The sequence below is a fragment of the Ursus arctos genome, unplaced genomic scaffold (assembly GCF_023065955.2).
Source record: "Ursus arctos isolate Adak ecotype North America unplaced genomic scaffold, UrsArc2.0 scaffold_1, whole genome shotgun sequence".
NCBI lineage: Eukaryota > Metazoa > Chordata > Mammalia > Carnivora > Ursidae > Ursus > Ursus arctos.
The window spans coordinates 94,390,195-94,417,582 of record NW_026622763.1 but is presented as its reverse complement, the minus strand read 5'-3'; the positions used below and the strand labels follow the sequence as shown (position 1 = coordinate 94,417,582).

Sequence of the window (27,388 nt, the reverse complement as noted above, 5' to 3'; positions counted from 1 at the left end):
GGCCACCAATGACTCCAGACTTGTACCTTACTGCTTCTGCCATTGAATACAGTGGAGCTCAAGTTCCCTGTGGTCCCAGGTCCAAGATGCAGCTTGGATCAGGTGTTTACCCCTGGTACACTGGCGTGGGATACAGGGTTCCATTGCTTTAGCATGGTGACTCAAAGGTTTACCTCGTGCAGAGAGAAATAAGGCATGCTGGGCAGATTGTCCCAAATTTACTCAATCCAAATCAGTTAGAAGAGAGAAATGAAGGAAGATTTAGGTCAAGTGAGGTATTTCTGGCCTTGGTGACTTGGCAGATGGTGGTGACTTTGAAAAGGATAGGAAGCACATGGGGAAAAGTAAGCTTAGGGGTAAGAGGAAAGTTCACTTTTTGAGTTCGACATGCTATCCAGTTGGACATCCATGTACAGATGTTCAGAAGTTGGTAAGAAATGTACACAGAAGAGAGAGACGGGCTGGAGCTTAGAATGGGCACCATCTGTGTTTAGGGAGTAGTAGAAGCTGAGATGTTGGGGGAGAAGGTCTCCAGACATAACTCCAGAGGGTATCCTACACTGAAGGTAGGTCAAGGGTACTGTAGGAGGTAGAGGAGGCTGTGAGAGTTAATATGTATCAAGTACCAAAACCTAACATGGACTACTCTTAAAATTTGCATAACCGCCCTATGGCATACTTATGGTGTGCTTATTATTATTACCTTCATTTTACAAGGAACTGAGGCTTATCAGTAATCAGTAATCAGTCCAAAGTCTCAGACAGCAGTAAATACAAGTTTTAATCTGTGACTGATTTATAGAACTCTGACCACTACAGTGTATTGTCTCTCACATAGCAATAGTAGAAAAAATCCAGGGAGCTAAATGAAGGAGTCTGGAGTCAGGAAAACTAAGAAAGAAGAATTTCAAGAATGAGGGGATGACTAATAATATAAAGTGTCTATCAAGTTTATTTTTAAAATACAATTTAAAACAGCCATTGGTTGGACAATTGGGAAGTCAATACTGATCAACTTGACTCTTGGCAGGTCTAGTAGACCTTCATGGTTCCAGATAGATCCATCAGTAGAAACCAAAGAAGAAAAATGGACTTTGGCCATGTCCTAAAAGTTTCAGGGTAATCTACAAAGGGGTTAGAGTGTCCTAGAAATTATAGGAAAGACACAAAAGGTTTTAGCCAGAACAGAACCAGTTTTGGTTATACTGCAATTAAAACAAGGCCAGTTGTGGTAAATTGTACCATCTATTACCTGAGCTTACAGCCCTGTCCCATCCTCCTGGAGGCATCAGCCCAAGTTTTACTAAGCTTAATACCAGAACAAATTTATAGTCTCAGATCACAGGGTTGTTACCCTGAGTATAAATGTCTAAAATTCAAGGGGTGCTTTGCTGATTTCAAATTGTTCCCAAATACTTTATCCTCACCCAGCCATAGATGAGATTCTGTTTCCATTTTATGGATGAGGAACCCGAGGATGGGAAAGGTCAATGTGGTTTTTTTTGGCATACCACTTTATCTGCTGCCGGAGTGTGAAAGGTCATTAGACCCAGTACTGCATCTTTAGGATCTGTGTTGTTAGGGTTTCAGACGTCATAACATCTTATCCAATTGCTGCCCAACCCACAAGCATTACAGGAAGGCGGTACAATCATTTCAGGAACTTTCACTATGTGCTACCCATTTTACAGGCAAAACTAATCGTGCTCGCACAGGTCTACACGGGATCTCATCTCACATAATCATGAAATACCTGGATTGTCTATACCTGTCTGATTAGGCAGGGAACAGTACATGATTGTGTTTTAAAATAACCTTGGTTTTTTTCCCCCCAAACAGAAGTATTCTTGCTAATTAAGATGCTGTTAAATACAAAAGGTACAATAAAGGAAATAATCTCACCATCTAAAGATAACCACCGTTAAGAAAAATATTAAGAAATAAGAACACTTTTAAAGAAAAGAGGAAAACTACAAAGGACAAAGATACCACTGTTAACACTTTGGTGTATATCATGCCAGCTGATTTGTTTTTATTCACACTCACATACATGCATTTAAAAAAAATTGATCACTTTAAGTGTATTGTTTAGTAACTTGTTTTCATCTAATGTAGACTTTTTTCCATGTTAAAAAATGTAGCTCTCCAATATCATTTTTTTTTTGAGTAAAGCGATTGAAGTTTATTAACTGAAGATACAGAAAAAGCTCTTAAGAGTGAGAGGGGTCCCAACAGGGTTGCTAACAAGGGCCTTTAGGGTTGATCTTTTATAGGAAGCTAACCAGGTAACTTAAATCCTTTTAACATCTCTATTGATAACACCTTCAACGGCTTACTTCCATTTTAGGGTCTGGTTATTCTTTGTCAGTCACAGGTGATTATCATAAGGACACCTACCCCACACGACCCACCCCCCGTGCCTAGGGCAGCATGGTCCTCCACCCCTCCAATATAATTTTTAATGCTCACACACTATTCTATTGTATGGTGGTATCAGACTTTATTTAATCAAGCCCATATTGGTGGACATTTAGGTTTTTTCAAGATTTTTTATATTACAAACAGAAGAATACTTCCTTCCTTCCATAAAATAATTCCAAGAGTGGAATTTCAGGATCAAAGAGAATGCATATTTAAAATTTTGATTCATACTGTCAAACTACTATTTATATTGCTGACAGGTGTGTCTGAGACTGGTCTCTTCCTACATTGTTGCCAACACGAGTGGTGTTATTTCTTTCTTTAACCTCTGCCAGTGTCTTTGGGGAAAATATCTCTGCTTTCATTATTGTTTTAATTTGCATTTCTGTCCCCTCCCCACTTTTTTTCTGTTTGGTTGTTTGTATTAATGAATTGGTTGTTCATTTCCTTTGCCCATTTTTCCTATTAAAGTATCTATTTTAAAAAATATACCTTAAGGAAAAAGCCCAAGTGTCCGTCAGCCGATGAATGGACAGAGAAGATGTGGTATGTGTGTGTGTGTGTGTGTGTATACACACACAAAAATAACATTCTATTGTGTATGTATGTGTATATATATATTGACAATCGGGAAGTCATGTATATATATACACATACAGAATGGAATATTTATATACACATATGGAATGTATATAATGTACATACACATTCCATATACATATACATACATATACACAATGGAATATTACTCAGCCATAAAGAATGAAATCTTGCCATTGCCAACGATGTGGGTGGAGCTAGAGTATCATGCTAAGCGAAATAAGTCAGAGAAAGACAAATACTATATGATGTCACACATAGGTGGAATTTAAGAAACAAAACATGAGCAAAGGAGGAAAAAAGAGGCAAACCAAGAAACAGACTCCTAACTATACAGAAGAAACAGATAGTTACTGGAGGGGAGCAGGATGGGGTGGGGGTTAAATAGGTGATAGGGATTAAGGAGAGCCCTTGTGATGAGCACGTATGTTGTAGAGAAGTGTTGAATCACTATATTGTACACCTGAAACTAATATTACACTCTGCTAACTGGAATTGAATAAAAACAGTAAAAAAAGAAAATATACCAAGCATTTCTATCACAGGGGTACTTGGGGAGCTCAGTTGGTGGAGTTTGCAACTCTTGATCTCAGGGTTGTGAGTTGAGCCCCATGTTGGGTGTAGAGATTACTTAAAAATAAAATCTTTAAGGAAAAAAAACCTTCAGGGACACCTGGGTGGCTCAGTCAATGAAGCGTCTGCCTTCGGCTCAGGTCACGATCCCAGGGTCTTGGGATCGAGTCCCACATTGGGCTTCTTGCTCAGTGGGAAGCCTGCTTCTCCCTCTGCCTGCTCTGCCTGCTGCTCCCCCTGTTTGTGTTCTCTCTCTGACAAACAGAATCTTAAAAAAGAAAAAAAAGAAAAAAAACCCTTTCAAATATTTATTGAGTGTCTGCTCTGTGCCAGGCACTGTATGAGGCTCCTGGCATTTATTAGTGAACAAAACACAAACATTTCTGTGCTATGGAACTTATGTTTTAGCAGAGAGGATGTTTATATCTAATAAGCATAATACATAGTATAGTCAGGGGCAGGTCTTTCTGAGACTTGTAGGAGCAGAGGAAGCTACCCCTGCAGGAGCTTGGGGGCAAGAACCTTCTGGCAGAGGGAACCGCTGGTTCAGAGGCTCTAAGGTGGGTCACTGGCTGGCAAGTTCAAACACACATGGAGTCTTTTCTTGGATAGAAAGTTCCTTAAATTAACCCAAAAATTACAGTTGATTCCTAATAACATAGCAAAAAAAAAAAAGTTTTTCAGAACTTGACAGAATTCTAAAGTTTATCTAGAAAAATGAACATGAGAGAGAGGAAATTTTTGTGAAAGAAGGCAATGGATGTGAGAGTGTTGACAATACCGACTCCATCTTTGGTCCTTTGTTTTGTTCACAGCCGCACAATGACCTCCCTTGGAAGTTCACATATGCGTTGACCCGAATGTGCGAAGGCTCGTTCTGATAATCGGCAGAGATGACAGAGGAGGCCCCACCTGAGGTAACTGGGAGAGTTGTTGGCACACAGATGGCATTATTTCGGATAACTACCCTCTGACCCCGCCATCATGCCCCTTGCCCTATAAAAGCTGTGGCTGAGGCCCGAGGTGGGAGAAGGTGGCAGTGGAGGAGGATTGCTCCGCACTGGGATTGCTTGCTCCTTCCCCTGCTTCCCAGCAAGGTACTCTGATTAAGATCCTGCGTGAACGGTATGGCTAGCTTTGGTTTTTCCATCTCAAGGTGCCTTCTCAGCCTGGAGAATACCGATCCTCCTTCACCTTCTAATGCTGATGATATGTTAACTCTTCCAAATATTAAAACGCATACTAAAGCTATCGTAACTAAAATTTTGGCACTGGTAATGAAATAGAAAGTTCAGCAGTGGACTTAAGTATGTACGGAAATATACGCTGATGAATGATGGGTATTCGTAACGGACTAATAACTGAACTCTACATCTGAAACTAATGACACACCATATTTTGACTAATTGAATTAAAATTTAAAAATGTAATATATGCTAAAGAAGTTATTTCAAATCTGTGGGGAAGAAGAATCTTATTTAGTAAAGTGTGTTGGGCTTACTAGGATTGCTGTTTGAAAACAAAATAAAGCTGGTTTACTCACTTGCTCTGAAACCTAAATAAATTTCAAAAAGATCTAAGATTAAAAAAAAAAATTCCAAGCCCTTTAAGAAGCATACTTGATTTTTATAAAACAATCTTGAACGACTGTATAGAATGTAACCAAAAGCCCAGAATCTATAAAGCAAGAGATTATAAAGGAGACTAAAACTTTTTTTAAAAGCTCTTTATGAAAAAAAAATCAAATGTTAAGTATTCCTGTTGTTTGTTTAAAGGCCACCAAGCATTTATCCCCATCACCCCCCAAAAAGTGCCACATTCATCTCGTTTCTTACCTTCACCTTTTTTCTTAAAACCTGAAGGTATGCTAGGTAAAACAGAAAACATTACCAATATATTTTTTAAAATTTTATTAGCACATACGAGAGTGAGCTGGAGCAGGAGTAGGGAAGGGGAAGGGCAGATTGAGAAGCAGGCTCCCTGCTGAGCAGGGGCTCCTTCCCAGGACCCTGGGATCATGACCTGAGCCAAAGGCAGCTGCCTAACCGACTGAGCCCCCTAGGTGCCCCCAGAACATTACCAATATTTTTGAAATGCTCCCAGGCTACATCTGTTCTAGTCCACTCCAAACTACTCCCCTATTTCATCATCCATTTTCTTTAGTTTTACCATCTATTTGTATATACCTAAACAATGTACTCTCGGGGTTAACCTATTTTTCATTTTTATATACGTGACACCATACTGTGTAGATGCTTCTGTGATTCACTTTTTTCCCCCTTCAATATTCTATTTTTATGACTTATACAAGTTTATACGTTAGCTGTAGTTCATTCATTTTCACAGCTGCATGGTGTTTCGTTGTATGGATTTATCTTAATTATGCATTCTAGTATTGATGGATATTGGGTTGTTTCCAGTTTACGTTGTGGGGTGTGTGTGTGTGTGTGTGTTTGATAATGAACAATGTAACCATGAACGTTTTTATTTGCTCTTCCAGGGCACATGGGTAAGTTTCTCTGGGGAACGTTGCTGGGAGTGTAATGGTAGTCAGGTATGCAGGTGTTCTGCCTTTCTAAGTAAGGCCCTATTTTCCAAAGTGATTGTATTAATTTATACTCCTAATTTTTGCCAACATTTGGTTAGGTCAGATTTTCACGTTTTTACCAATCTGGTATGTATGACAACGTATTTCATTATAATTTTAACTTACTTTTCCCTAATTTGTAATGCAAGGAGAACTTTATTCATGTGTATTGGCCAGCGCATCTCTCATTTCTAGGAAATGCTGCCATCTCCTTCTTGCTTTCCAGCTGACTCCAACATTGGACAAAGCAGCACCTACCTACATTCTGTGACCTACTATCTCAATGTTTTCCAAGTATGTTTCCTATCAATCAGCTGAGCACTTGTGATGAGTAGTTGTGGTCTAGTTTTCTTTTCCATTAGAATCCTCCAAATGTTCAGTCCTAGAGCAGGTACAAAGATGAAAAGCAGGTTGAGTGTGTTGGGGGACATGGGGAGATGAGAACAGAATGCCCCTGTTGGTTTGAGCCCAGCAGGAAATCAACAAGGAGGACAGATGACTGACAGCTGCCTGATTTCGAGGACCTAGGACATAAGAACTGTATTATTAGGATTTGTGATCCTTAGGATAATTCTCTAAGGTGTATATTATCTACTTTATAGATAAGGAAAGTGAGGTTCAGAGGTGACAGAACATTTTGGAGTGCCTGGAGGAGAGCAGGTCAGGAAGTCCTTTATTCATGGAGACGTTGAGTACCAAATTGGCAGAAGATTTTATTGGGCATTGTAGATGTTTGCCATTGATGGGGCCTCTGCCAATCCGTTATGTTGGGCACTGGTAAGGGATTACCTGCAGTCATGGAGGGAAGCTAAGAACCTGCTTGAATGGTCGTCAGAGAGGCCTAAGTTCCACACACCTACTGCCCCTCACCTGAATTGCTTTGGAGGCCCTCACTCACTGTATATTATACCGTATATAATCAGAAGGGCAGGTCTCCTCCACGAAACTGTCTCAGCTCTGCCTTGAGAGTTGAGTGACTCAGTTTGTGCCTCGGTCTCACCATTGGTAAAACGGGAATAATGATCACATATGTTGGTGTATTTCCTGTAACAAATAATCACAAACTTGGTGGGTTAAAACAAGTTTACTCTCACAGTGGGAGGCCAGAAGTCCAAAATTCGTTTCACTGGGCCAAAATCAAAGTGTCTATAGACAGTGTAGGTCTGCTCCAGAGGCCAGGGGGAGAATCCCTCATTGCCTCTTCAGTTTCAGATGGCTGCTGGCATTCCTTGACTTGTGGCTACATCATTACCATCTCTGCTCTCTCGGTTATGCTGCCTGTCCCTCTTCTGTTTCTGTCTGATGTCCCCCCCCCCCCCCCGCCTCCCTCTTCAAAGGATGTCTCTGATTGCATTTAGGGCCCATTCTGATAATCCAGGATAATCCCTCCATCTCCAGATCCTTAAAATAACCTGCAAAGCCTGTTTCCACATGAGGTAACATTTACAGGGGTCAGGGCTTAGGACCTGATATCTTAGGGGGCCCCATTCAGCCCATTACATTCAGGGTTATCAGAAAGGAAATCTGCTAATGCTGTCAGAGTACTGAGCACAGCCTCTGCCAGTAGACAGCACTGTCTAAATACCAGTTTCTTTACTCTTCTTAAAAGGTCTCTAAGGCAAGCCTCCCTTATAAAGGGGCTGCTGCAAGGCTCAAACCCAGGTATAAGACTTACAAGGGCACAAGGGAGACTGTATGTAAGCACGAAGAATGAAGTCCAAACTGCGGTCGGTTGGTTTCTCCTGCTCCCACAGCTCAGATTTGCACATTTTTCTCCGTAGGATGTCTCAGACACCGTCCGCCCGCTCACCTCGCCACCTCCTGGAAAGGATGCTCCATCTCCAGGCCCCGCCCACTACTTGGATATTCCCCCGCCCTTAGTGGGTTAGAGCGTGAGGGCCTTTGCAGTCTGTCCTTTCTACTGCCTATCAAATCGTAACACATTCTACCCAATTTTGTCTCCTTTCTCAGGCAGCATGTCATTCATACAACACAGATGGATTTACAGGTTTAATTGTAGCAGTTCCTTTGCCTCCAGCTGAAAAACGAGTCAGAAACTTTTGGAAGAAGACTGGCATTATTTAAGAGAGCCCATGCAAGAACGGGCTGGGTCCTACGCGCCTGGGAAGCGGAGCCCCGGCCGGTTAACTGCGCAGGCGCAGTGGGGTCTGACTCGCCATGCCGACTGTCAGCGTGAAGCGGCATCTGCTCTTCCAAGCTCTGGGTCGGACCTACGGTAAGTGCGGGCTCCATAGCCTGGCTTTGTGCCTTTTCTCAGGGGATGGGACCCCCTTCAAAAGGGCTTCGTGGTAAAGTTCATGCTGCACGGCAGGTTTTGGTCTCGGGTGCTCCGTGTATAGACCAGGATGGCTGGCTGTCGAAGCGGCGGGGCTGGGCCGAGGTAGCCTCTCGCGACCAGTCCTGCCAGGGCTGTCTTTGCATCATTCGCGCCTGCCCAGCTCGCCGTGTCATTTACTCAGCAGTCTCCCATGGAGCATGTACTGCGTGCCTGGTGCGAGGGCATAGAGTAGGAATGAAGCCCAGGGTTGCATCCCGAGTGCAGCTAGTGGAGTGCAACAAGAGCTCTATAGAAACCCCATTTATGAGGGAGTGGAGGAAGAATTTTGAGCAGGAAGGAGTGGTCTTTTGTCTGTTTTATCCTGTTAATGTTTCCTGAGCACCTATTACGTGCCAGGCACTGTTCTAAGCGCTTTGGGAATACAACGGTGCACATGACATATGAAGTCCACGTTCACATTCTAATGAGGGAGGCAGACAGTAATTAGCCAACACATTAATAAAATGATTCTGAATTATGTTAAAGGCTATAAGGGAAACATCTTGTGCTAAGAACAACATTAGATGTGGTAATAACATCTGAGCTGAGACCCGAATGATGAGGAGGAGTCTTTACTGGGTAGGCTCAGTCTTCACTTCATCTTATATACATTTCATTTCTTCTTCAGTTCTAAAAACATCCCCATTTAGACGAGGAAATATTAAGTACAATCATCAGGGACCATATGGATGTAGCTGTTGAAATGATAAGCCTCTCATGGTTATCAGCATATATTAAAAAAGGCTGTGGCAACTGGTTTGTGAGAGCTATTTTAGGTATTTTTTTTAAAGATATTTATTTGACAGAGAGACCGTCAGGGAGAGAGGGAACACAAGCAGGGGGAGTGGGAGAGGAAGAAGCAGGCTTCCAGCGGAGCAGAGAGCCCAATGAGGGGCTCAGTCCCAGGGTCCTGGGATCATGCCCTGAGCGGAAGGCAGAGGCTTAATGACTGAGCCACCCAGGCGCCTCTATTTTAGGTTTTTAGGGCTCAGTATGATAACAGAGCCCTAGTTGGTTTAACAGGTACTGCTTCTTACAATGAGGTGTTACCTGAAAATAGCTAGCTTTTAAAATGTTTCTGAAGGTATAAATGTAGGTACTACTTATTCTTTAAGTATTCCTTGTAGGGTTCTGCCATAAGTCCCTGAAAATAGAAGTAATACTCTTTTTTTTTTTAAAGATTTTATTTATTTATTTGACAGAGATAGAGACAGCCAACGAGAGAGGGAACACAAGCAGGGGGAGTGGGAGAGGAAGAAGCAGGCTCACAGCGGAGGAGCCTGATGTGGGGCTCGATCCCGGAACGCTGGGATTGCGCCCTGAGCCGAAGGCAGACGCTTAACCGCTGTGCCACCCAGGCGCCCCTAGAAGTAATACTCTTGACCTCCGACTTCAGCTCTAATTCCCTACACTTCTTTTTTCTTTATACTTTTTATAATATGATTACTTATATTTCCTTTTTTTGCATATTTATATTTCTTAACCTATTCTTCTAAACCATATTCTCACTAATGGTATATGGCATGCCTGAATTGCAAAAAATGGTATGTTGCAAATATTTATTCAAGACCTCTGTGATCAGTTACCACCCAAGTATCCATTTCTGGGAAAGAAATTCTCTAGGTTTTTATTTGCCTTTTAAAAAATCGTACTTATTTTTTTTAAAGATTTATCTGAGAATGTGTGCACAAGTGTGGGGGGGCAGAGGGAGAAGGAGAGAAACTCAAGCAGACTCCCCACTGAGCGTGGAGTCCATTGTAGGACTGAATCCCACCACCCTGAGATCATGACCTGAGCCGAAATCCAGAGTCGGTCGTTTAACCAGCTGAGCCATCTAGGCACCCCTATTTTAGGTTTTTAAAATGGTGAGATTTATAATCTATTTACTGTCATCTGATGTTTTAATATATTCTCTAGCTGCCCCCCCCTTTTTTGAGAGCGATCGGGCAAGCGTGATTCCCCCCCCCCACGTATCCATCAGCTACTGACTAAAACATCAGTCAGAAAGATTGATGTTATTGAGATGTATTTAGGAGATCAGAAATAATATTATTAGTTTATATTTCATATGTTCTTGAAACCTTTAACTTAATTGGGTTGAGATCAAAGTTGGAAAAGCATATTTAGCAAAGTATCTAGTTTCCAAGTAGTATGGGTCCATCTGGTTTCTTACCCTCTCTCTCTTAATCAGTCTTCCTCTGTATTTTCAGATAATAGCTCATTCACTCTTCTGTATCTCCATTCCCTCTTCAGTCCCTCCAAGGTTTACTTTTTGTCCTAAATTCCATTGTTTCTACCAGTCACTGCCTTCCCCTTCCTCTCTTTGCTTACCAGGGATCTTTCTCAGGCTGCTTTTGTTGTTTTAGTCCTTTTGCTTCTCTGGGGCAGTTTTCTCAGTCTATTTTTTTTTTTTTTTTTAAAGACTATTTGAGAGAGAGAGAGAGCAGGGGGAGTGGCAGGCAGACGGAGTAGCAAGCTCTCCACTGAGCAAGGAGCCAGATGCAGGACTCCATCCCAGGACCCTGGGGTCATGACCTGAGCCGAAGGCAGAGGCTTAACCGACTGAGCTACCCAGGCATCCCTCTCAGTCTACCTTTTTATCACCTTTCTCCTCAGGTGTTTTCTTCTTGTTCATTTTCTTAACTGATTTATTATCACTGTTCAATTCCGGTCCTGCTCTGCCTGGTGTGATTGCTGACTGTACTGTCAGAGCCACCTGAGTATATCCTACAAATCCCTAAGATGTAGTCACTTAGGTGTGTCATTTTGTTAGGATTATTAGTCGTGATTTCGTTGGTTCGTCCTTGTATCTAAGCATGTGAAATACAGCCAAAAGGAATAAAACAAATTGTATAATCAGGATTCATTGAAAGATTCAATATTTTTTTAAGATTTTATTTATTTGACAGTGTGAGCAAGCACACAAGCAGGGGGAGTGGCAAGGCAAAGGGAGAGGGAGAAGCAGGCAGGAGCCCAATGTGGGACTCGAACCTGGGACCCTGGGATCATGACCTGAGCTGCAGGCAGACGATTAACCGACTGAGTCACCCAGGCACCCGAAAGATTCAATATTTTAATAATAACTAAATAATATTTAATAACTAAATGGTTACTGACCAGATTATAATCTATTACTGCATAATGAATTACCCCAAAATTTAGCAGCTTAAAACAGTCATTTGTTATATGGTTTCTGAGGGTCCAGGACTGGGGTGTGGCTTAGTTGGGTGGTTCTGGCTCTGGATCTCTTACTACCTTGTTATAAAGGTGCCAGGTCTGTAGTCACATCAAGGCCTGTCTGGGGTTGGAGAATTTAATTCCAGGTTCACTCAGGTGGTGGTTGGCAGGCATCTGCTCCTTGCACATATTTGGTCAGACTCCAGTGTCTCCCACCGTGACCTCTCCCTAGGACTGCTTATAGTATGGTAGCTTGTTTGTTCTGGAGTGAGAGGACCCAAGAGAGCAGGTAACTGAGTGTTCAGAGTGATCGAAGCACAGTTTTCAGTAATATCTCAGAAGTGACATGCTATCCCTTCCCATCTTTAGGTCACACAGACCAATTTACAGTGTGGAGGGGGACTGCACAAGGGTGTGAATGCCAGGAGGCAGGTAGTTTTGGAAGCTGGCTACCAGTCTGCCCTCCGGCCCCCAATGATTCATGTTTCTCCCACATATAAAATCTACTCACCCCATCCCAGGGTTTCCAGAAGTGTCATCCCATTACAGCAGCAGCTCAAAATCCAGAATCTCCTCTAAATCAGGTCCAGGTGTGGATGAGGCTCTTCAGGTGTAGTTCCTTAAGTACAGCTGCTTGAATATAGTTATTCTTGGTCTCAGGGACCAAAGAGGCACATGATCTGCCCCACTGACAACTAACATCCAGTGGTGAGACAGGCTTAGGATAACTGCTATACATACTCCTTTTCAGAAGGGAAAGTGGGAGACAGAAAGGAGTCCTTGGTCCATGGTCGTTCTGAAATTGAACTGGCACATGTTGGACCTTCTGATTAGGTCTCGGCCTGGGATCATTCTTCATGGCTGTTAGCCCTACCCTCCAGGCTCTTGGCTGTGCTCTCTGAGTGATCCTTATTATTATTATTATTATTATTATTATTATTATTATTATTATTTTGGGTGAAAGAAAGCAGGTGCTTTACATCTGATTAGTTTTTTCAGTCTGTTACTTGCTAATAGAATTTTGGCAGTTCGAAGACTTTTGTCCTGTCTCTGTCCCTTTCAGCTCAGGCTTACGGTGTTTCTGCATATGTATTTCTTTTAAAAACATTGCAGGTCTTCACGGAATTTTGCGTTTCCATTTCATTAGTGGACAGCCATGCCACTCACAAATATCTGAAATAAGGTGTTTTGTACCTTGGGCTTTTTCTGATACAGTGCTCTTGATTAAACTCAGTCGTGTGACTGAATTTGTGAGGCCACGCCCTTAACCTACAGTGCCTTTTATCTGAATAAATAGTACCTTTAATCTTTTCGGTCTTAAGATTTTACAATTCTATCGTTGATTTCATCTTTGGACCATGCTTTCCTGGCAATGGATTTACGCTGCTCAGAAGTCACTTATTAATTTTAGCACTGTTTTACATCTTAGGAGGCTGAGAATTTTTAAAACCATCAAGTCTTGGCTCCTTTTTAATGGCCTTTAGTTTGTCTCTTCTCTCACATTATGAATGACAAGAAAAAAAAAACCAGGTGACACTTACAGTACTGGTTGGGAATCTTACATTGCCCAGTTGAACAGGCACATTTTCTACAGTCTGTGTAACTGGGCAATAGCGTTGCTTGCTAAACTACTGCCCTTATATAAAAAGGATTCCCCTGTTCTGGTTTCCAGTAACACTCCCTCAGTTTCCTCCATGTCCTCACCTGCATCCTTATTAAAGACTATGAAGCTTCTTGTAACAGCTTTTTCAAGGCATTTGAGGTTTTGATTTACACTTCCTCAAAGCCCGCCTCCTGATTCTAAAGCCACTCCCATGTTTTCCCCATATTTTGTTATGGTAGCACTCTACTTCCAGGGACTAAAGTCTATTCTCTATTGCTGCATGACGAGTTACCCCAGTACATAGGAGTGTAAGACAAATAATGATTATTTTACAGTTTTTGAGAATAGAATCAAGGAGTAGCTTAGCTGGGTGGTTCTGGCTCTGGATTTCTGACCAGGTTGCAGACAAGCTGACAGGTGGGCCTGCAGTCATCTTGAGGCTTGGCTGGCTGAAGACAGTGCTTCCAGGATCACTCCTGTGGTTGCTTCAGATCTCCCTTTACACAAGGGTGTGAATACCAGGGGCAGGGATCTCTGCAGACATCTGTTGTTCTTGGCCCTAGTTAACAGTAACTACACTGGAGACCTGGGAGTCCTAGGCTCTTCCTGCTCCCACCATTCCCACCTCCCATCCAGGCACAGAGTCTGTCTGCCTCTTTGACATTCCTCACATTCTTCCTTCCTCGCACCCACTGCTGCTCCTTCAGTCAGGTTCTCACTGTGCCTCCCCTGCACTATTGCAGAAGCCTCCCTGCTCCAGTCCACCCACCACTCTGCATTCTTTAAAGTGCAGATCTAATCATGCTTTTGCCCAGTGGAAAATCCTTCAGCATGACCCCCCACTGCCTGCAGGCAGGACAGAGCAAGTCCCTTGGCATTTGGGTTCTTTCTGTTTGCTGCATTGTATCTCTTCCTGATCTTATTCTTATGCTTCATCCATGTTGATCTTCCCAAATTTTCTGTGTTGTCCCACTCCCCACAGTCTCTGCCTAATGAATTCAGCCTTTGTGTGAAGCCTTAGCTGACCCTAAGTCAAGCTAATTACTTTCTTTGTGCCACCTCTGTACCTTGCACTTAACTATATTTACACATCTGATTTCTTTATTAGAATAGGAATTGTTTTATTTTTGTAGTCTTAGCACCTAGTACAGTGCCTGGCCTATTAAGTGTTGAGTTAAAGTTCATTGTCAGGGTCAGCATCTTAAGACCAGCTTTTCACGAGAATATACTGGTAATGATGGTTTGTGTTCAATTTTTGATAGTGACAAAATCCCCCAAAATGCTGTAGGAGGTAGCAAAGTAGACTATAACTTCAAGGAAGAGAAGTGTTAATTATTTGATACCTATGTTTTGGGGTGCTATGCCAAATCCATTACTTGCATAATATCAAAATAATTCCCAGAGTTCCATGCTAAAAATAAATGGCTGTAAAATGCTACTTTATGGATGAGGCTCAGGAAGTTTACATAAGGTGCCAAGCTCTCAGAACTAGTAAATGGAATAGTCAGTTCAAGCTCTGATTGGCCTTCCTCCAAAGCCCGCTATCAGGCTTCAGAATTTTATTTTATTTATTTATTTATTTATTTTTAAAAGATTTTATTTATTTATTTGACAGAGAAAGAGACAGCCAGTGAGGGAGGGAACACAAGCAGGGGGAGTGGGAGAGGAAGAAGCAGGCTCATAGCGGAGGAGCCTGATGTGGGGCTCGATCCCAGAACGCCGGGATCACGCCCTGAGCCGAAGGCAGAAGCTTCACCGGTGTGCCACCCAGGCTTCAGAATTTTAAATGATAGGACTTATATGACATCCCATTGTGCTGGATCTGTGTCTTGGAGCCTACTCTACATTTGATCTCTACCTAATAGGTTGTTTTTCTAAATAAATGTGAGCTTCCCGGTGCAGATAACCTAATTCTGTAGTTGATATTAAATGAATCAGTGCTTAATAGTTGTTTCTTTTGAGGTGTTTTTTTTTTTTTTTTTTTGGTCCCTTTTGTTGGTTTTAAAATGGTGCTGTCTGATGCCCGATATTAGCTTGGTGTAGGGCAGTTATTAAAAAAATACAGTTTACATACTACTTTCATTTAAGCTGAGCAGATTAAAATTAGCAATCTCCTTTTTTTTTTTTTTCCAGCTGACGAAGAATTTGATGAACTATGTTTTGAATTTGGTCTGGAACTTGATGAAATTGTATGTATTGACTATTTTAAAAATACTTCATGTATAAGCTTATTTTCAGAGGTTTACTATATTTTGTTACCTTATGGTTAGACTAAGATGGAACATTTGTGGGTTCTGGTGATTTCTGTGTTCTTGGTGTTAATGGGTGAAGCTCCAGTTCTAAGAGTATTCGTTGCTTTCTTTAAAATCTCAAAGGGTTCATGTGTTAAGTTGTATTCAGTCACCTCAAGTTATCAGGCTACTGCTGTGGAGATGAATAGCCCATCTTGAGTAACCAAGAATGAGTGTGTGCTCCCTGGTCAGTGAGCTGCCTTTTTATAAATCACTTATGGAAAGGAGTCTGGGGAGCAATGGAAATGTTACTTTAGCCAAAGTTCTTGTGGCCTATGGTTCCCCCTCCTTCACTTCCTCTGTGCCCTACTGCATCTTCCTCCATTCCTGTTTAATCAGCATTAATTCATTCTTAATCATTACTGTATACATTGACCTTGTAAAATGATCTAGTTTTTGCACTTGCTCTTAGCCAAAAGGCCGAGAAGTGATGATCTTCTAGTTTCTGAAGGTTGCTTATAAAAATCATTATGAAGCATCTTTCTAGTCTTTTAATTGTACAATTAAAATACTTTAAAAAAGTTTATTTGCAGAATCTATTCCTAATCACATAAGACATTGTATTTATAACTAAAATGATAATTTCATATTTCTCTTTTTAGTGCTATTTTTTCTTAAGCCTTTTCTTTTCTTTCTTTTCTCTTTCTTTCTTTCTTTCTTTCTCTTTCTTTCTTCCTTTCTTTCCCTTCCTTCCTTCCTTCCTTCCTTCCTTCCTTCCTTCCTTCCTTCCTTCCTTCCTTCCTTCCTAAGATTTTGTTTATTTGACAGAGACAGCGAGAGAGGGAACACAATCAGGGGGAGTGGGAGTGGGAGTGGGAGAAGCAGGCTTACTGCCGAGCAGGGAACCCAATTCCAGGACCCTGGGATCATGACCTGAGCTGAAGGCAGATGCTTAACGGCTGAGCCACCCAGGTGCCCCATAAGCCTTTTATATTCTTGATCTTTTCAGTGTTATAACACTAGAAGGTTTAGGCTAACAAAGATGTACATTGACTTGTTTTTTCTGCTTTTTTACTGATGTTACAGGAAGTTTTTTGTTAATGAGCATCTTCATGCTTGAAATTGTCTAAGATTTTTCCAAGTTGCTATTAATAATTAGACTTCAATTATGTTTGAGGCTGTATGATATCTAAGAGCCTTGGACTGGATATCGGAAAATCTGAGTAATAGTTCAAGCTCCCACATTCACCACGGACAACTACATTGCTTCTTTGGACCTCCTTTTCATCTATGAAGTGGGGGCTGTGGATTACATGATCCGTGTAGATCCCTTCCAGCTCTGAAATTTCTGTGGTCATTGATTTCTGGAAGAGTTTAGTAGCGCTCACGAACCCCACCTTCAGATACAGTCTTTGTATGAATTGAGATACTGAAATGAAAGATTTAAGCTGGTGTGTCTTTTTTGCTAAGGGAGTAGGCGTTTTTTCTTAATTCAGATGTCTTAATTTCTCTGCTTTCCACATTTTCTCCCCTTTTTCTTATGGGTCCCTCCTGAAACATTGCAACCCCTATCATGGGGGAGATGAGAGCTTGACATGAAAGGAGGCAGAAGGAGGAGGAAGAATTAGAATTTAAATAGAGTTGAATCAAAGAGGTCAATTGAATTGCTGCTTTTTTAAGTTGAAGTGTAAGTGACTTACAGTATCTTATTTCAGGTGTATATCCTAGTGATTCTTTCTTGCCAGTGGTTATCTTTAAGAAAATCTGTTACTCTGCTATAATGTGGTGACTGAGATATTCTAAGCTTTTGGCTACTGCATTATAATTATTCTAGTGTTTCTTCTCTTGGTTGTCTTTGTTCTTTTTTTTTTTTTTTTTTAATTAGCCTTAATTTTTTCTGCATGAGAGCGGGGGAACGTGAGTGAGAGGGAGGAGCAGAGGCAGAGGGAGAAGCAGACTCAGCAGGGAGCCCAGCCCAGTGCCAGCTCGATCCCAGAACCCTGGGATCATGACCTGAGCCAAAGGCAGACTGAGCCACCTAGGCGCCCCGGTTGCCTTTATTCTTACTGCTCTATACCTTTACTCTCATTAGATTGCTTCCCATTGTGCCTATAATCTCTCCTGATTTACACCACAGTTCTGCTCTCTTCAAATTTTTTTTTATTTTTTTTTATGTTACTCTTTCTTACATGTTGCTTCTAGGCTTGGGTGCCTACTGGATTTAGTTTTTAGAATCATTATAAGAAGTCATATTTCTTTTATTTGGTGAATTATCTTTACTTTGCCTCTGACACTTTTTGTTGTTACTGCTATATGTACTTGGTGGTATTGTCTTTTAAATCTGGGTTGGGTAAACTCTTCGTAGAGGGCCAGATCGTAAGCCTTGTAGGTGGTGTCTGTACCACAGACAGCTGTTTCAGTATGTAAGTCACAGTAGATAACATGTAAACAAATGGGCCTGGTGATGTTCCATTAAAACTTACAAAAATAGGTGGCAGGTACGATTTTGGCCAGTGGGCCATAATTTGCTGACCCTTGCTTTAGAGGAGTTAGCACTGTTCTGAAGTGACTGAGGTTGTTGGATGTCCGAACTCAGCAAAAAAAAATTGAGTATTTTCTGTTGCTGTGATTATAACATATAATATTTTTGTTGCAGATGTAATAAACACGTTTTATTGCAGAAAAGAACATATATAATGTAGTTACTGCTTTAAAAAAAAAAAACCTATTTTACTTGAGAGCAAGAGAGTGCGCACGTGCTCACATGTGTGTACTCCAGTGTGGGGGGGAGAGAACCTTCAAGCAGACTCCCTGCTGAGCGGGGAGCCTGACCTGGGGCTTGATCTTATGACCCATGAGATTATGACCTGAGCTGAAACCAAGAACCAGATGTTCAACCAACTGAGCCACTCAGGTGCCCCTGTAAGTTACTGCTTTATATCACTGACAACTACTTTTTCAAAATAACCTAGATTTATTTTGCTTTATTTTTGGGGGGCTTGTTTTAGACTTCTGAGAAAGAAATCATAAGTAAGGAACAAGGTAATGAAAAGGCGGAGGGAGCCTCTGATGTTGTTCTTTACAAAATTGACGTCCCTGCCAATAGATATGATCTCCTGTGTTTGGAAGGATTGGTTCGAGGACTTCAAGTCTTCAAAGAAAGGTAAGAGAATATGTTTATTAAATACTTTGCTTAGTTAGATTTCTTTTGCCTGTCATTGTCAGCATCCCTGTTTAAGTCTTTAGAAAAGAACTTGTTGGGCAGGTACACAGCTTTAGGTTTGCATAGAGGGACGGTTGGAGAGTAAGATATATGCAGATTATAGCCATTTAAAAATTTGCATATTGAGTCCTAGCCTTCCATCTGGGGAACTACTTAAAACTGGAGTGGTTAATGATTTTATAACTTCTTATGAAATTTTTTAGTGGGTTCATGTGAATTTCCTCAGTAATCCAATAGAAATAGATGACTTGTTGGATTCATTAAAGGTTGGGAGGAAAGTAGAGGTGGCAAAACTTTTATATGCTGTTTGCTTAAAAACTCTAAGTAAGCTTAGGAGCAGAGCTTCCTAACTGGAAAACTGAAAATCTTAGGATGGCTCTCTGATCTCGGACAAGTTAATTGGCCTCTAGTTTCAGTCTCCTAATTTGCTTTTGTTTTTGAGAGCATGTGCCTACTTGAGCTGCGGGGGGGGGGGGGGGGGGGGGGGGGGGGGATGGGGGAGAGAGCAGAGGGAGAGGGAGAATCTTAAGGATACTCCATGCCCCAGTGTGGACCCTGACACAGGGCTTAATCTCACAACTCTGAGATCATGACCTGAGCCGAAATCAAGAATCAGATGCTTAACCGACTGAGGTACCCAGGCACCCCTCAGTCTCCTAATTTATAATGAATATTTTTAAGTCCCCTTCCAACTATTCATGTGATGAATACAGAAGGTAATGAATATATGAAGTGAGAAAGAGGTGAAACAATAACACCTATCAAAAATAATTATTTTTGCTTTCGATGACCTATCATCTGGTCAGCTGCGAAAGGATGAGAGCCTCTGGCCAGTGGGCTAAGTGGTTTTCTGCCTCTGCTGATCCTCAGGTGACCGGACACTTCTTACCACGAGGCATCCTATACCATTTTTAGACCACTATCAATGTTAGAAAGTTTGCTTCTTGTTTTAATATTCAGCCTAAATCGGATTTGCTGTAACTTCAGCCTATTGTCTTAGCTCTGTTCATTTTTTATACTTTTACACAGGATGCAGTTTATCAAATATTTTGGTTAAAAATCAAGTTTGTTTTAATTTCCTTTTAGGATAAAGCCTCCAGTGTATAAACGGGTAATGCCTAATGGAGAAATCCAGAAATTGATTATCACAGAAGAGGTAATAAGGATAAATTCTTATTTTCCTTTTTAAAAAATTTGCTTTGTGAATATATTTATAAGGTGGGGAGGAAAAAGGAACAAAGCTGATCCTTCTGCCAAATATAATTTTCTTAGACCATTTGCTAAAAACGGACCTAAATTTAGCTCTTAAAAACTGTCAATTAATTCCCTTTCATTTATTGGTGAAAGCAAAGCATTTGTTTTCCTCAGTAATTTTGAAAAACAACACCAAGTGTTTATTTAAAACATTTTGAGATAGAATTAAGTTGTGGTATATTAATAATGTTTAAAGAAACTTTGGGGGGGGGGACATTATTTTGATAAAAATGTCAACTATGAGCAAACTAATTACAGGTTAATTTTTTCTGTTTTTAGTAAATTTTCAGACATTTTGCTGAAATGTAAATTCCATGAGAAGGGTGACTTTATCTTGTTACCAGTGTATCTTTGAATGAAAGAATGCATATGCTTGTTCGTGAATTTGTAATAGTACTGAGAGTGCAGCTAACTTTCTTTCACAAGATGTTATGAGAAAAGCCCAGGTATGGACAATCTCTAATGGTACAATGAAATTTCAGACAGCTAAAATACGTCCTTATGCTGTGGCAGCAGTTCTCCGAAATATAAAGTTCACTAAAGATCGATATGACAGCTTCATCGAACTTCAGGAGAAATTACATCAGAACATTTGCAGGTTTGTGGTTGCATTTTCTTTCCTCCTTGCCTTCCTCTGTCCCTTCCCCTCCTTTTCCCTTTTTACGCCTTTCTCTCTCCCTAGTTCCCTCCCTCCTTCCTTTCTTTCTCTGAAGATTTTTTCAAAGCATTTCTAAATTAATGCGTGAGAGTGACAAGAGCTTAAATTTGCTTAACTAAATAAGTTTGCATCTTACCAGATAGCTATTTGTTACTGTTAGTGAACAGTACATGCATGGAGAAATAAGAGTTCTATTTGGGATACTATATAGAGAAGAAATATCTAGTCCTAGAGATTTTCTTGGTTTTTATGTTTGTGTTTTTGGTTGTTTTTAAATTATTAGTAGTGGATTATACTACTAAATGTTACATGATGGTAGTTTGAAGTATGACTTATTTTAAAATTGAAAAAGTTTTGGCTTGATGACACTGAGTGTAACTATAAATTTACAGATGAAACTTGAGACTTTTAAATTGAATTTTCTTACTATTTGACATTACTGTCCATCATTTCCCATGTGCTCCTTTAATGCAATGATCTTCAGACGTGTAATTCCTGAACTCCTAAAGGTCAAGGAAGGCAACGGTGGGAGTCTTTGAACTAACTTCAGTATTTGAGAAATCCTGATGGAAATTACAGATTTACTGATACCATTAAGCTTTAGTTAACATATCAAGTTTTTTTTGTATTGGTCCTGAAGTACATCAGCGTATCTCCTGCTGATCAAAAGGTATGATGAACAGTTATAGATATCTTGAATAAAAATAGAAAAAGTTTTTATTGTAGCAATTGCAGTTTGGTAAACTGGAGATTGAAGAGGCTTCTATGTAAGTGATGGGCTAGGGACAGGGTTTGGAGGGGACCCTGCACGTTTTCTACTGGGGTAGAATGTTTGAAGAACAAAACACCAGTAGGTCTCTGTTTCCAGAAACATCTTTGTTTATGTGGTAAAAGAAACTTTTTCAGATTCTAAATAATATTTATTCCTAGTTCTTTTATAAAAATAGTCTATTTGTAAGCTTGCTAATTATTAAGCAAAACAATAAGAATTTAAATCTCTCAAATGAAGAACAAAATAGATTTCTGACAAGCTAGTAAGTGGTTGAGGCCGATTATCTATTCTGGACATTGTATATTTGAAGAATCTATTTTTACCTAAATTGGAAGGTATTTCCTCACTTAATTCCCCTTTAAGCTCTGTTTAAGTAGTATTTCTGGAAATCATGAGCTTTTTGCAAGGGGAAATAAAACCTATCCGAACACTCCGGTGTGCCGGAGTCCTTACCTGTCAGTAACTGCTAATTAACCTCTTGCGTGAGCTTTGGAAACCTGGGGTTTTTCAAGGAATATGTTCATTTTGTTTACATTAGCAAATGTATTGGCATAAAGTTGTTCATGATGTTCTCTTATTATCCTTTTAATATCTATTATCTGTAGTGATACCACCTTTTTCATTTGTCTTTTTTCCCTTGATCAAGGGAGGTGGCTGGATGTTTATCAACTATATTGATGTTTTCAAAGAACCAGCTTTTAGTTTTATTGACTTTTTTTTTTTCCCCCATTGATTAAGCACTGTTCTGTGTCGGGCTAATTGCTAATACTGAGGCAAGACCCTTCTGCCTATTTGATCCCTTTCCACAGGAAGTAATGAGGTTTTCAGTCTGTGGACACTGTTCCTCCGATGAGTCTTTCCCTGGCCACAGATAATTTCCTCACATGTATGCACTGGTCAGTACTCACCTGAACACTTGAAGGGGGGGAGCCTCTGCAGATCTCCAGAAGTCTCCTAGCTCTCTCCACTTCAGTATTGTTTGTGGTGAACCCCAGCTGTCTTGGTCTCCCTAGACTCTGAGTTATGTCTCTCAACTCAGGGAGTTGGCTGATCTCCAGCCTTGTCCCTCTTTCCTAACTTACAACATGGAAATCCCTCCGGGCAGTAAGCTGGGGCAGTTGTGGGGCTTCCTTCATTTATTTCCTGTCAGGGATTGCTGCTCTTCATTGCCTGACGTCCAGTGCCACCCATGAAATGGTTTCCTGTATTTTGCCTGTTTGGTGGTGGTTTCAGGCAAGAGCGTAAATCTAGTCTCTTACTCCATCTTGGTTGGAAGTGTCCAATGAATTTTTTACTTCAGTTATTTCACTTTGCATCTTAGAATCCATTTGGTTTCTTTTCACACGTTTCCTTTTTTGCTGTTATTTCCTCATCTGTTCATTATATGTATATTTTCCCCATAATTTTTGAGTATTTTTTATGGTAGGAACGTGAAAGTTTGTGCAGTGATTTGAAAATCTGGGTCATCTTAGCATTGGATTTTATGGACTGGTTTTGTCTGGAGTAGAAATCACATTTCCCTGTTCTTACAAGTCCACTGCTTTTTAAAAAAAGTTTATTTAAGCAGTCTCTACACCCAGTGTGGGGCTCGAACTTAGGACTCTGAGACCAAAAGTTGCATACTCTTCTGACTGAGTTAGCCGGGTGCCCCTCATGTCTACCGCTTTTTGATTTCACGTAGAATGTTATGTTATGGATAAGGCTCTTAATTTTCTGAGGACTGGTTTTGTCTTACAGGCAAAGACTCTTGAATACTTAGCAGCACTCAAACTTGAAACATTTGCTAGGCAAGATCTCTGCAGTTGGCAACAGCTGAGTGTTCTCAGTTCTTTCAGCTTTCTCCTGTTTTTGCACAGCAAGACTTTAAAATTTTTGCCAGTATGATAGCTAAAATCTTGATTTCTAACTTATTTTTAGTTTGCGTATTTTCATATATCTGGGATATTAATCCTTTTCTGTATGTAAACTTCAAGCCTTTTCTCAATTTGTCTTGACTTTCAGGGTCTTTGGATATATAAAGTTTTCAATTTGAATAGTCCCATTTATCAGTCTTCCTATGATTCTTCTATTTTGTGTCAAAGGGTGTCCTCCAGTTTTACACATTGTTGTCCTTTATTTTCTTTGAATAATTTTTGTGGCTTCTTCTGTGAGTGTATGTATGTTTGTGTCTTGTTTTTCAAAATGCATAGCTCTTTGATTCATCTAGAATTTATTTTTGTGATTGGTTTGAAATTGAAATTTAGTGACCTTTTGTAGAGAACTGTTTTAGGGTTAAGGGACCATTACTATCTTAAAAACAAAGCAAAACAACACGGACCTTCTTACTGGTGGATTTGCCAATTGTTAATTTATCTACACTTTATATTTCAACCTCTGGTATTTCTGGAGTTATCGTCCGTAAGCACATAATTCATTGAGTAATGTAACACTTCTTTTGTGCTTGTTAACAGTTCTTTTGAGTTAACCATATTTATTAAAGTTCTTGTTACCAGTCTTGAAGGATGACCAAGATTTATTTCTTACAAATTTTGAAAACTACTTTGTAATTCATGTAACATGGACTTCAATAAAATCCTCGATTACTAATGCATTTTATCTGTTTGATGTATATATGCACTTAAGCATAAATACTCAAATATATTTGTACATACATCTAAAATTAATTCTAAGAAATCTTAAGAATGCCATAAATTCTGACCAGGTTTCTTTTTGAATTGTCTTTTAGAAAGCTTAGAGCCAAATTTGTGACTCTGTGTGCTAAGACTGGTCCTTTAGATTCTAATTTAGTATTAACATTGTTCCTGGCTCTGTTTTATATCCCTAATTTTTTTTTCTCTCCTAATCTTAACCTGCTGTAAGTTGTTAAAATTACTTTAAATCCTTCACTCCTGAACTGTAGAACAAATGAAATTAATAGCTTTTGAACTTCCCTTACGCATTAAATTTTAAGTGTAATTCACAGTTCTTAATTTTTTTCCATGATTAAAGTAATAACAGCTTTGTGACAGAAAATTTAGGAAAATACCCAAAAATAAAAAAACAGCAATTTGGTAGTTTATTCTAATAAAACATTTGTTTACTTGAGGACCCTGAGAGGAAATGGGTTGGGGGGGGAGAAGGAATGTTCACTTGGAAAATGTCCTAGTTAACGCAGTACTTGGGAAAGCATAGTGGCAAGGAATTTACGGTAGCTATTAAAATAATGTGTTTTGAGTAGCTTTAGAATTTCTCATTACTTTCAGTGCTGTGAGAATTTGTTCATTATACTCTTCTAAAGTTGCCTTACAGTAACAGGCTATTTTAGGGAAGTGTCAAAAATCTTTTTTTTCCCCCCTAACATAAGGTCTGTTAGCTGTAGAATTTCTGCTTTGGAATATTCAAAACTTTTTTGCCTTTTTTTCCCCCCCTCCCTCAACATTTAGGAAAAGAACCTTGGTTGCTATTGGTACCCACGATTTAGACACTTTGTCAGGCCCTTTTACATATACTGCAAAGCGACCTTCAGATATCAAATTCAAGCCTCTAAATAAGACCAAGGAGTATACAGCCTGTGAACTGATGAACATATACAAGGTAGATTATTTTTTTTATATTATGGAAATAGCTCTCCATAAATCAAAATTTCTTCAAAGTAAAGTCTTGGAATTAGAGAGATGTAAATGAGTACTTTTTAGAAAAACAGTGTCTGTGCTCCAATCAAGAGCTACTGATTCATTTGATGTGGAGTGGGGCCTGGGCATAGTTTTATTACTTTAACCTCTTGGATGATTTTAGTGTATAGTTGGTAATTGAGAACCACTGAGGTAGAACATGCCACATTATAATCATATTTGGGTATAATTATAACCCATGCACATTATAAAGAATAAGATTTAGGTAGTCTCTCTCTCTTCCCGCCCCCCCCCCCCCGTGGGAAACAGTATTACAATGTGTCTATCTTCTATTTAGCATTTTAGATTGTAGCAGTTAAAATGATTCCATAGTCACTTAATGTTAAGTGCTTAAAAAATAAAAGAGAGTGTCATTTAGAAAAAACAGCTTTTATCCTTGGCCTGATTTGCCACTCTTTTCTTCCTGTTTATGTAAACGGTTTTGTGATGGTTTGTGTTTTGCTTGAGAGGAGTCAGGCTTACCAGTGCAAATTTATTTTTCACCCTTGGAAAACAGCTTGGCTGTGTTCTCATCTCTCCCCAGTAGGAGATGAGGTATATAAGGATATTAAGATATTTAGGAAATCTTACAAATCTAGGACTTTCTGTAATATGGGGCCGTTTTATTGTTTTTCTGATTTTTTTTCCTTTTTTGTATTAGAGAGGCATATAAACTAATTAGTGTTAGAAGTACAAAATTAATTTTGACTTAATTTTTTTCAGACTGACAACCACCTTAAACATTATTTGCATATCATTGAAAATAAACCCCTGTACCCAGTTATCTATGATAGCAATGGTGTCATCCTTTCAATGCCTCCAGTCATCAATGGTGAGTTATTTCTTAAGCATCAGATTTTTCTTTTTCCTTACCCTTCAACATTTTTGTAGACTTGAACTCTAGACTTGGCTCAGTCAAATGAAATAAATCTTAACCTGGAATCTCCGGTTTTTGTAGATTTCATTGTAGTAGTTCTTTTCATTCAACATTTTACTGGTGATTTTTACATAACTTTTAAATGTATAAATATAAGTACATAGATATTTACTGGTGGCAGTCTCTGGATTCTGTTATATTCCTCTGAAGAGTGTTAATATTTTGGTTTTAACCCATGACTCAACTTGGTTAAGCTCAAATTCTGCCTTGCCTGCTGTTTTATAGTTAAAACTTTTAAACTGAATTTCACCCTCTTACCTCCTTTCTGAAGACTCTTTTTGAGGAGGCAACGTGGATGTATTTACAAAATTTAATGATGTGATAGCCATAGATGTTGACCCCTCTGGAGGTGAGAAGGGGGTTTAGTTGATTCACAATGGCAAGAGTCTCTTCCTCCTTGAGGTTGAACTCTAGCTGTTACAGTGGTTCAGAACCTGAGCTTCAGAGTAGCCAGACCCAGACCCAGACTGTAGCCTTGCTGAAGCTTTGAATCTTAGGTCTGCTTGCAGCTCTGTCATAGCGTTCATGTGGAGAGATGAGACAACCTCTGTTTAGTGCTGGGCAGAGCAGCTCTGACACACTGAATGCAGTAAACACTTGTTACTCTTTTATTTCTATTCTCCCAGGTATAGTGGGGGCTTAAAATAAATGTTGCATTATCACCTTACCTCTGAGATGTCCATTTATGTTGTACTCTAAGTGAAAATGTAGTTTGTTTTGGAGAACTTTTTAGTACACCTGTGTTTCTGAAACTGTTTTATTATTTTGTGTTGTAGGAAGTCATTCCAAAATAACCGTAAATACCAGAAATGTATTTATTGAATGCACAGGAACTGACTTCACTAAGGTAAATAAAACTCTCATTCCGTTTTTGTACTGTCAGAATGTTTTAGTTCTGGGCCAAGACTAGATGGCTGAACTTTAAAGTGTTTATTTTGTAGGTGGGAACATATTTCAGAAATTTAGAAAATTAGAAAGCTACAGATATTCTGTACTTTGGTTATGGTGTGTTCATTTAATTAACAAATCTTTAACAAGCATCTCCTGTCTTTCCAGTGCTGTGCATTTAATGAGTTTCATGTTTCTTGACTTGAAGGAACTCATTCTAGTGGGAGAATTAGCCATATACCTAACTGTAAAACTGAGAATGGAATAAGTATTGTATAAATTGTTTATCTTAGTTGGCTTTTAAATGCTGAGTAACTTGGTACCTGTGTGTACTTAGTAATAAGTCTTTAAAAATGAAGTGGCTTATAAAGAAGTATTATTTAGCAAATTGATAAAGGGTTTGTGCACACGATGATATCTAGAATATATAGAGTACCGGTTCACTCACTTTTAATAACTACATATATTGGATTGGA

At 39.7% G+C, this 27,388-nt stretch overlaps 1 protein-coding gene across 2 annotated transcripts in view; it reads left to right on the top strand.

Moving 5' to 3' along the window:
* Positions 1–8,305: 8,305 nt before the first annotated feature.
* The window catches only part of FARSB (phenylalanyl-tRNA synthetase subunit beta), a 65,228-nt gene continuing 46,145 nt past the window's right edge, over positions 8,306–27,388 (top strand). The window contains exons 1-8 of one of the 2 annotated variants that reach the window (XM_026491831.4): positions 8,306–8,417; positions 15,433–15,488; positions 18,539–18,693; positions 19,840–19,909; positions 20,490–20,605; positions 24,860–25,010; positions 25,811–25,919; positions 26,801–26,871. In XM_026491831.4, coding sequence (XP_026347616.2) covers positions 8,360–8,417; positions 15,433–15,488; positions 18,539–18,693; positions 19,840–19,909; positions 20,490–20,605; positions 24,860–25,010; positions 25,811–25,919; positions 26,801–26,871 — 786 coding nt within the window. In that variant the 5' untranslated portion in view covers positions 8,306–8,359. The remainder of the gene's footprint in view (positions 8,418–15,432; positions 15,489–18,538; positions 18,694–19,839; positions 19,910–20,489; positions 20,606–24,859; positions 25,011–25,810; positions 25,920–26,800; positions 26,872–27,388) is intronic. The other variant, XM_044381084.3, reaches the window with a different exon arrangement.